At 33.4% G+C, this 10,829-nt stretch overlaps 1 protein-coding gene across 6 annotated transcripts; it reads left to right on the forward strand.

The window, feature by feature from the left end:
- The first annotated feature begins 990 nt into the window (after positions 1-990).
- On the forward strand, positions 991-4,332 carry LOC115968328 (bifunctional UDP-glucose 4-epimerase and UDP-xylose 4-epimerase 1-like). Of its 6 annotated transcripts, none has more exons than XR_004086728.1 (6): positions 991-1,418; positions 1,564-1,747; positions 2,541-2,766; positions 3,012-3,100; positions 3,498-3,638; positions 4,266-4,332. XR_004086728.1 is itself a non-coding variant. In XM_031087695.1 (5 exons), the coding sequence occupies exons 2-4, from the start codon at positions 1,716-1,718 to the stop codon at positions 3,087-3,089; spliced, it is 336 nt and encodes a 111-aa protein (XP_030943555.1). In that variant the 5' UTR covers positions 991-1,407; positions 1,564-1,715; the 3' UTR covers positions 3,090-3,100; positions 4,266-4,332. The 6 variants fall into 6 exon arrangements, 1 of the variants encoding a protein (XP_030943555.1); XR_004086727.1 differs by having other exon boundaries at positions 991-1,407; XR_004086729.1 differs by having other exon boundaries at positions 991-1,407; positions 4,279-4,332.
- The last annotated feature ends 6,497 nt before the right edge of the window (positions 4,333-10,829 follow it).

Below are 10,829 nucleotides of genomic sequence, written 5' to 3' on the forward strand. Positions count from 1 at the left end.
AATGGGGAACATTTTAGATGAAGTGAGGCAGCCCATACAAGGAGGTGGTATATCCTGTACTCGGCATACATGCTGGTTACAGGATATACAAAATCCCATACGAGAGAGGAGAAAAAGCACATCTAAACCTCAGTTTTATACTTTAACATTTGAAAATTAAAAGAGCTCTTGCCATAGGGGAGGGAAATGGTGCCACAGCCAACTATCTATAGTGTCATAGGGGTTTTAAATTTTAACATCTAAGTGACAAATGATTTGTTTGTTTCAAAAAAAAAAAAAGTGACAAATGATTTTTCATTTTTTTTATTTATCTTAATATATATATGTATATCATTATTTTTTTTTAAGTTGGTAGAAAGGGCTTTAGCTAAGAATATTCAAGTTTTATATATAGAAAATTCTATGAAACTTATGATTATGATTGACATAAATGTTTCAGTTTATGTTGAATCTTTTATTATATTCTACCTATGTGATAAGATGTGTTAAAAGCTTGGCCCTTCCATTTGCTTTGATTGAAAGAAAAAAAAATTTTAAGTAGATTTATTGCAGTCACAGCTAAACACCTTGTAGTCATTGTAGCTTTAGATTCTTAAGTAGGACTAATTAACATCTTTGACACATAAGATTAACTAAAATATTATTTTCAATGCCATTTAGCTCTTTGATTATCATGGTATTTTGTGTTTAAATATTCCTTTTAATTTATTTTTCTTGTATTTGAATATGTAGTACTTTTTTTTAATGCATTTTTGTTGACAGGAATGAGACTAGTTTTATTATTTTGAGGGGTTCACATTTAATGACTTGTGTTATTCTCTGTTCAACTTTATAGAAAATATGACAAAATGAAAATGTTATCCATTCGAGCGATCCACTTCTTGTTTTTTCTTCAACTATGGACCACGAAAAGAGTTTTATAGGAATGATATGATACATGATACTCCAAATACTGTAAAAGGAAGCTCTATATGGCTCTAGGAGGTAGAGACAAAACATTAAAAAAGAAAAAAGAGACAATCACATTAATACCCCGCCTACTCCCACTTTTTTCAAACTCTCAATTTTCCTTCCGTATCTCTTTTTGTTTTTAAACGGTGGCTCTTGTGTCTCTTAAACTCAAAAACTGAGGATGGAGGGTTGAAGCATAGGACGGGAAAGAGATGAAAAAAGGTGGTCAGAGTGGTTTAAAGAGAATTTAAGCAAAGTCCTGATGCCGAGGCTGACTCTTCTTCAAAGTCTCAAAAGAAGAGAAATCACGTGTAGTTGAAATGGTAGGACAGAGATGTATTTCAGTCCTATCTCTCTACTCATTTCTCTTCACTCTTCAGCTTCCTCAAGTTTCAAAATATTGGGGAGTCTACTTTTGTTTGATCCGGATGATCCGACTCGACCGAATAATATTACGTAATTGATCAGTTATTTTCTCCCTCTTCCTTTTGATTTCATTGTCAAAGATTTGCCCTTCTTTAATTAATTTTATTTTTCGGTCCTTGCTAAAAAATAATTTCTTGTGTAATGTTTTGATTTCTTGTTTCTGTCCATTTGTGTCATTCTTTTCAGAACTTAGCTCTCCGAAGTGGTTGGTGCCATTGGCATTGTTTGAGACAGATTTGATGTTTTGATCCATTTAGCTGGCCTAAAAGCTGTTGGGGAGAGTGTTGCAAACCCTCGCCATTCTTTCAATAACAATTTGATTCACACTATTAATCTTTATGAGGTTATGGCAAAATATGATTGCAAAAAGGTATGTCCGCGATTTAATTTCTTAAACTCAATTGATTTTGTCTTTGAATCTTGCGCTTGTAACAAATGGTTTGGAAGTGAATCAACAATAATCTATGTCTTAAAGAATTTTTGGCTGTTGAGTTAAGCATTAAATGTTCATTTTATTCGTACTTGATTTTGCAAAATCTTTGATTCCAGTATATTTCTTTTTCAATTCATAACTGTATAAACTATGATTTGTATATGTAGCTGTATATTTGTGGAAGCGACATTGGTCTTTTTGGTGTCTTACTGCAAAATTGTGAAGTTTTTATGTTCGATGTCTAATTCTTTTGTCGCCATGGGCCTTGTAAATCACCCACCATTGTAACTATCGAATCATGAAAAAATCTAATTATTTGTTTGTCGAAAGTAGTTATAGCATTCAAGTTCCAGTTGAATCTTTAACAGAGAATTGTTTAGTCTTAGAATGTGAACCATTTTTTTATTGATTACATCACATGTTGGCATGCTCTGCCCACTACTGACACAAGTAATGTTATCCTGTGGCCAAATAGATGGTTTTCTCATCTTCTGCAACGGTTTATGGTCAACCTGAAAAAATACCCTGTGTTGAGGATTTCAAATTGAAACCTATGAATCCTTATGGGCGGACCAAGGTATGCATCACTGGGTGCTTAGTAATGTTTATTTTGGGCATACCACACATAGGATTCGTCTTTGAAGTTGCATAATCCCAGTTGCTGTTTCTTGTGTTCATATGAGTGCAGTTTCTTTTCTTTCCTGACTTATAATATATTCTATATTTATAGCTTTTTCTTGAAGAAATTGCTTGAGATATTCATAAGGCGGAGTCAGATTGGAAAATTATGTCTCAGATACTTCAATCCTGTTGGGGCTCATGAGAGTGGTAGAATTGGTGAAGATCCAAAGGGCATCCCAAACAATCTCATGCCATATATACAGCAAGTAGCTGTTGGCAGATTGCCTGAGCTTAACGTGTATGGTCATGATTATCCCACGAAGGATGGTAGTGTGGTATATACTTTTTTGCGTAAATATTGTTGAGTAGTAGTGGATAGGAATTTCCCTAGTTTTTCAGTAATATCCACTAGTCCCATCTCATGGACCTTTTTGACATAGACTGTTTCTAGTTTTGTATTCTACTTATAATCCTTTATAACCATGGCAGTAGTATTTGACTTTCTGTCATTACAGAAAATTCAATTAAATTGACAAATTTTTTGCGCTTACAAAATATTAAATGTTTTTGTGTTAAACAGGTCCAAGACTACATCGATGTCATGGACTTGGCTGATGGTCACATTGCTGCAGCCTGCTCTTCGGAAGCTTTTTACTAAAGAGGATATAGGTGATCATTCTTCCTTGCATATGAATTTGTTTGTCAATGAATTTTCTGTCACCTGTTAACTGTTTATCAGGCATTTATTTAACACACTCATGCTTTTATTTTGGGATTTTTATGAAAATCTTGTTCTAGCCATATTTTACAAACACATGGCATTAACAAGCTGTGTTTATCCAATGCTGTGTAATAGTTATCATTGATCTCCAGAAAATTTTCCTTGTCATAACCTTTTTTGGTGTAAGTCATAAAGAGTAAAGGGATAATAATTTAGAATGCAACTCAAGTCTGAGGGTGATTTTAATTCTGAAATAAAAAAGATCTGCGCTAGTAGCTAGTAGGTTATGGTTTTAAATTTGGGGTCTTCAAAAATAATAATAATAAGATTCTATATATATATCAGGTTGCCTGAAAGATGATGCATTTTAGTTCAGCAACAAAATGACAGTCTGCACAGTGATAAATGGGTAAAACAGTGGGTATCTTTCTTCCTCACAACTCACAAGCAAGATGGAGATTGAGATTGCAATGGAGACATGTGAAGGTATATGATTCGCAAATATTGATTGATAAAATCATTTTTTTGATAACATAATGTCACCTTGAACACACTGAGTGATAAGACAGACCAATTTCAATTTGTTGGTACATCTTGAGCAAAAGATGTAAGGTCATATGAGTTAGCAATGGTAAAACAGATTTTGACTATTGATATAAAGCCTTAGTCCCAAAACATTGGAGTAGGCTATAGATCCTCAACAAGACTGAAACTCACGTTGAAATATTTTTTTTATGCAGGCTTTTCCATTGGATTTAATACTCTTTTCCGGTTGAGACAACTTAAATGTGTCCCTCATTGAAGATTTTAAAATTTTTTTAATCCAACTTTAGAGGGAACGGAATTGGGTAAAGCTCAGAAATTGGGTTTTATTTATTTATTTTTTTGGTGTGTTTGTTTGTTTGTTTGGCTTTTTGGATTGGTTTTGTGTAGGGCTTTGTGAGTTCTTACAATGAGTTATTTCCCTGCCTCTCCGCTACACTATCTCCACCCAACCTTTGTCTTAATTACCTCTATTTTGTAGTAATATATTAATTGTTGTGTTATTTTGTTTATGCATGTGTTGGTTGCTTTGATTCAATTTTCATTTGCATCTGTTTTCTTGCCTCACAGTCTTTGCTTCCAGATTATCAGCGGCTTTCTTGGAGGTTGAATACATCAAAGCTTATTAAAAATAGTGGTGAGTTCTTAAACTTGATTGTATTTAATATTCATTGGGTTTGTTTGTAACTTGCATATAAAACAAAAACAAGCATTTTCACCTCTGAAGATGTCCTTAACACGAGGAACATGTTTCTAATACAATGAAGATGTCAGTTCCAAAGCTTTGAGAATTTGCTTGTTTGATTATGTATGGTATGATATTATATTAGGCTATATATATGTTGACTAAATGGTTTTTTTGTCAGATAGTGAGTGTTCCTGATAGAGGAGCTCGGAAGAGTCCTCATGGTGATCTCATTCAGGTATGCTGGATCTAAAACTATCTATTTTTCTCCTATATTTGTTTCCATTTTATGTAATTATATCTGGCGAGTCATAGCCTCATAGGCAAAAGGAACACTCAATTGCATTGGGAATTGACAACTCCTGCAGAACTTGGTGTTATGCCAAGCTCTTGCCACATGAAATTGCTGAAAATAGTTTGTAAATATTTTGAAATATATGTAGTTTTTCTGGGAGCTGTGGGAATATGAATTTTAAACAGTTAAATAGACAGCTTGTTAGTTCTAGAATTGTGTTCCTTATATTTGTTACTTGTGCCTCTTATAACTATTGATGAATCACAGATGGATACCAAAAATATACTCTTCATTTGTGGTGGACCATCTGTTGATTTGGAGAAGACGATTTCAGAGAGGTAATACCCTTTTATTGTGCTGGATGTTAAACAGAAATTTTTACTATTGTTGGCTTCTCCCTAAATGTGAGTTCTAATTATTTTACGTTCTTTTTCTAGACAACAAGATTTTTCCATTGGCTTTGGAGCACCAGTTCATGCAAACATGAGAATCTGTAGATCAACCAAAGCTAGCCTTCATTTGTTTCCCAAGCTACAAACCTAAAAATATTAGATGGCATAGTAAAGCAAATATTCAATGAAAAAAGAAAGGTCTCTAAAAAAAAAAAATTATTGAATTTCAAACTATATGTAGCTTTGGCTAACAAATTTGTGTTAAAACTTAAAACTAATTTTCAGCCATCTAAACAAAGTACTTTACTTGTAGGTAGCTTTACAGCCATAAGGTTCCCTTTCTAGCAGGCTGGATAGGCTGCATTTAATTTTTTTTTTCCCTTCTCATGAAATCCCGTATAACTCCATCTACCAGTGACATGTAGATGCCTGGAAATCTCCCATTCAGTTTGTCTTCAACCTCAGAGTGGAAGGAATCTGACTCAATGAAACCATATAAGAAATCTACATGTCATTGAATTAGATTCCCTTCCACTTTGAGGTTGAAGATAGACTGCATGGGAGGTTCCCTGGAATCTACATGTCACTTGTAGATGGAGTTATACAGGAATTTCATGAGAAGGGGAAAAAAAATTTTAAATGCAGCCTGTCCAGCCTGTTAGAAAGGGAACCTTATGGCTGTAAAGCTACCTACAAGTAAAGTACTTTGTTTAGATGCCTGAAAATTAGTTTTTAAGTTTTATCATAAATTTGTTAACCAAAACTACATATAGTTTGAAATTCAATATTTTTTTTAGAGAACTTTCTTTTTTCATTGAATATTTGCTTATTGTGCCATCTAATTTTTTTAGGTTTGTAGCTTTGGAAACAAATGAAGGCTAGGTAATTCCTCGGCACTTCTACCATATCAATTTATAAACAGGTATTCTTTGTTCCAATAGAAAGAAAGTTGTATACACTTTTTTGCATACTGGTTTTTACGTGCTTAAAGATCTACTGGACTTCTAATGCATTGCAGATACGTTTGGTCTTCTATTTTTGGGTTGCTTTGTAAGGTGGATGAGTAGTATTAACTTAACTGATGGGAATAAATTGAGCATTGGTGGTCACCTCCCCATAGGGGATGATTAGGTTTATGGGTGTTATATGTATATAATTTCACATAGACATGAGGTTGCCATACTCAACCCTAATTCCTGAGTCACATGACATTATAAAGTTTTGAATCCATAATAATAATAGGAACAGAACGTAGATCAATAAAAGAAATAAGTCTTATGATAGTTAACAGTCTTGAGCAAAATGGTGCAATTGGCCTTCAGCCTTATTTGCTTTGGGCTTTTAGATGCTCCTATATCATTGTCTATCCTTGTGAGAATTTCTGTTGTATATGTAGACGAGAGAGAAAAAAGTTGGTTTGTTTGTTGATTTTAGGAAAACTGCAAACATGGGAATTTTTACTTTGGTTTTGTGTTTTTTGGGGTTATGAGTTGGAAGGTTAGAATTGATTAAGAGTATGGATGAACTAGGCATCTCTTGGTCATCCCTTAAGCAAATGATTACATTATTTTGCTTAGGTATAGAGTACCAATGTGAAGATCAGTTGATAAGGAACAAAACTAACAATAGAGATGAATTTTTTCTTCACTCTTTTATTTTTGGAGTAATATACTTGATATGATTTTCTTTTTTTGAGAATCATATACTTGATATGATTAGTTAATTGATGTTGCTTTCTTATTCAAAATTTTAAATTCAAAAAATTTGTTTATGGTGTAAAGTGTATGGTAAATCCATCATATTTATTTCTTCTTAGACTAAAACTAATTGTACAGTAGTTATTGTAGTTTGAGATTTTTAGTAATTACGACAAATTTCCACCGTTGACACAAAGTACTAACAAAAATGTTATTTTCAATGCCATTAACTCTTTGATTATCAAGGTATTATGTGTTCAAATATTCCTTTTGATTACTTTTTTTTTTTCTTTTTTTTTTTTTTTTTAAATTTTTGATTATGCAGTACTTTTAATGTTATTTGTCAACAGGGGTTTTTTGTTTATGCAGGAAGGTTGTTTCCAGAATGCTTAGATGGAGGCCACACTTTTGTTGTTTGTGAATGTGTAATTATGCAGTCCATGGAAAACTTAAAACTATTTTGTTTATTTAGATCTCTATGGTATGTTTTGTGTAATTATATAGTCCCTAATGAGGGACTTAAACTTCGTCGCTTATTTAGATGGATGGGAATCATTATGGATATCATTGTGTAATCTTTGTAGTCCCTATTGAAGGAGTTTAACTCTTGGCTTTGTATTTAGAATCATTATGGATATCTATATTCTAGACTTGGTTGACAATTATGATTATGATTGACATGAATATTTCGGTTTATGTTGATTTGTTCATTGTATTCTAATTTCTACCTACCTGGAAAGATTTTTATGTAAATAGCTCGACTTTAATGCTCGTGTCTTGATCAAGATGTAGCAAATTCCTTAAGTGTTTAGTTAATAGTTTTACCGAGGTTTTTATTTTATGATTACCGCATTGAATTGTTTATAAATTTAAATTTGTTCACCTTATTTTACCCCGCGTGTTAGAGCTTTGATCCACGTTTGGGGGCTCCCCTGATTCAACAATTGTATTCTGAGGCCCCTTTCTTTTCTTCTCTCATTTTTGATCTTCTCTAGACATGTTCTAATGCTTTGGTTTATGATACAAGACCATATCATTCCTCATTTTTCATTATCAAGACTCATCATATAGTTCCATCCTAATTGGTGGCGTCAAGAATGCAACTTGGAGACCCCAACCATATTAATTAATGCAAGTTTTGCAAACAATAGATGTGGATTCAAATGGAGATTGACTGGTTTTTATGGTCGCCCGAGACACATTGACAACATTCTTGGGCTCTTGTAGATAATCCAAGTCAACAAATGGACCTGCGCGACTTTAACAGTCATCTTTAGAGAAGTATAGGATGAATGAATGACTGTTTGACGAAATACAAGAATTTAGGGTAGTATTTATTTTTTGATGAACTGAATTTAGGGTAGTATTGGATCTTGGACTGGAACTACTTTTAATGCGTGTGGCAAAAGTATGCAAGTGACACATACTGCTAGCATATATTTGGATACGCAAGAGACGCATACAGCTAGCATATATTTGGATCTTGGACGAAAGAGAATTGACAAATGCAAGGTTAAATGCCCAAAGTACTTCGAGTTGCCACTGACCAGGGAGATTGCGAAGAAATCCAAGTTCTCTTGCACGTTGGGTCTTTTATGTCATGCATCGATCATGGGGACTAGAATTAGGGACTACAGAATTACACATCCATATCCATAATGATTCTAATGAAGCCATCTGTCTAGATAAACAATGAATTTTAAGTCCTTCATCAGGGACTATATAATTACACAAAATACCATAATAATTCTAAATAAACCAAATAATTTACGTGGATATGGTTGTGTAATTTCTGTAGTCCCTAATAGACGGCTTCTTTAGAATCATTATGAGATATATAATAATTTTTCCATTGAGTGATATAAGGCTACATTGAAATGAATTAGAAGCTATGTTTGTTTAGTGGTTAGTTAATTGGTTTTACTCTTATTTGGGGGTGCCCTTGATTCAATAATTGTATTCTGAGGGTCCTTTTTTTTCTCCTCTCATTTCTAATCTTGTCAGACATGTTATAATGCTTGGGCTCAATTTGCTAGGTTTTCAAGACTTGTTGGTACTATTTGTTTGTGTATAACAAGGGGACTTCCATTTGTTTGTTGAATTGTTGATGACACAAGGACTTCGTACTGGAACTACTAGTGCATGAGAGACCACTGTTTGTAACCTTTGTTATAAGTAGATTTTCTTGCGTAAACATTTTTACTATTGACCTGGAAGATTATGAAAGAACTTATGGAGAAAACAGAGCACACATATTGACCAGGAAGATTCCAAAAAAAATTCAAATCCCTCTCTCTGATTTCACCCATAAGCCTATATATTTCAAACATTTGAATTTTAGCCCCGAAGCCCAAGAATAGATCAACGAGTTATAAGTTTGAAGGCTCTTGTTCCAACCTCTTCTCTCCGTGTCTTTCAAAACTAGAAATGCAGATGGTAGTTATCGATTGTTTACGGAAAGTACTTGTAAAAGTATCATAAATTACAGTATCTGGAAGAATGTTTTTCCTCTTCTTACTGAATTTTTTAGCTTCGCCAAGCCTCCCAACCTTGCATAACTCACTAATTGAGTTATGATAGATGATAGTTTATTTAGTTGAAACTAAAAACTTTTTACTGAAAGTGTAAAAAATAGGTTAAACAATAAGCTGAATAATACATTGAGACCTATAAATAGTATTAAAAAGTATAGCAAGACTTATGAATAATAGTAAAAATAAGCTGAAAGTATAGATAAGCTAAAAATTCAGCTCATCCCAAACACACACTGAGTATGTACTAATCAGGCACATTTCTTACCATCACTTCTACCATCAACTAGGGCAATACATGAGTTCCATAGGTTACCATAGGCCGCACTTCAATGAGTCCACATCCCATTCACAATTTCAATTGTTTTGTACAAATTCCCATCATTACAAATGCCATCAATCTCTATATTGTAACTGCAGTAATTCCCTTGCTTCTGATGTTCCACTCTTTTCATAGGCTGTGCAGCAAGATGATGCAAGTATAAGGATTTGCTAAACAAATGCTAGTCATCATCTCATGCCCAATATTATTGGCTTTAGAGAACCTCCCCTTGCTGCAGTACTCATGAAGTAAAGTACTATAGGTTACCGTATCTAAGGGAATACCACTACTTTTCATTAATCTAATCGCCATTCTTGCATCAGAGAGCATCCCATTTTTGCATAGCCCATCCATCACAATGTTATATGAGTAAACACTCGGTTTAATGCCCTTGTCCGCCATCTCTTTTAGAACCAACGACCGTTCCTTTAAGAGCTTTCCATTCCTGACCAAACCCACTGACCCAGCAACCACATATTAGTATATTACAACTCTCCAAATTTATAAAATCACAAACTTTTTGCATAGACTCAAACAGGGTCTTCGCTTCCCCAAGTATCCCATCTTTGCAAAACCCCTCCAACATTGAATTATAAGTTTACAATATTAGGTTGAGGAAAGTGAGAGTGATGAGAAGAAGAGGAAGGGGAGATGGGTGAAGAGAGAATGCGCTTGAAGAGTGGCCATAATGCCAAGCTATGAGCTTTGGTGGTAAGCTCCATATAACGTTAACGTTCTCACTGTAATAATAGTAACCAACTTTTGTATTTGTTTGATTTAGTTGGTTGGAGAGGGCAGGAAAGAAGTTAAACTTCGGAAAATACTTGTTTCACACATCTTTACACACATGAAAATTGTACAACTTGATGATTTTCAATGCAATTTTAGAGTGTGTAACAAGGTTTGTGTACATAATATACACTACTTATATAAGTAACTATGTATTTGATGTTTTATTATTGGTTGTGCTTCAATTTTTTTTCCTATTTTCAAAATAAAAACTTAATATGCTACACAAATATTATAACAAATGTATTTTATGCCTACCAAACCAATGAATTTACAATTAACAATTGAACATTTAAAAAAATATATATTATTTGACAATTGAAAAGTTGATGTTTAAGATGTGTACATTATCTCCTGTATAATGAAAGGCTAGATCATTAAAAAAATTAAAAAGATATATTGATATATTTCTAGATACCGTTT

The sequence above is a fragment of the Quercus lobata genome, chromosome 11, assembly GCF_001633185.2.
Source record: "Quercus lobata isolate SW786 chromosome 11, ValleyOak3.0 Primary Assembly, whole genome shotgun sequence".
Lineage (NCBI taxonomy): Eukaryota > Viridiplantae > Streptophyta > Magnoliopsida > Fagales > Fagaceae > Quercus > Quercus lobata.

Coding starts and splice junctions, on each gene's coding strand:
- LOC115968328 (XM_031087695.1), top strand. CDS start 1,716: ATGAGGTTATGGCAAAATATGATTGCAAAAAG. Junction 1,748..2,540: donor CAAAATATGATTGCAAAAAG/GTATGTCCGCGA, acceptor CTATATTTATAG/CTTTTTCTTGAAGAAATTGC. Junction 2,767..3,011: donor CCACGAAGGATGGTAGTGTG/GTATATACTTTT, acceptor TGTGTTAAACAG/GTCCAAGACTACATCGATGT.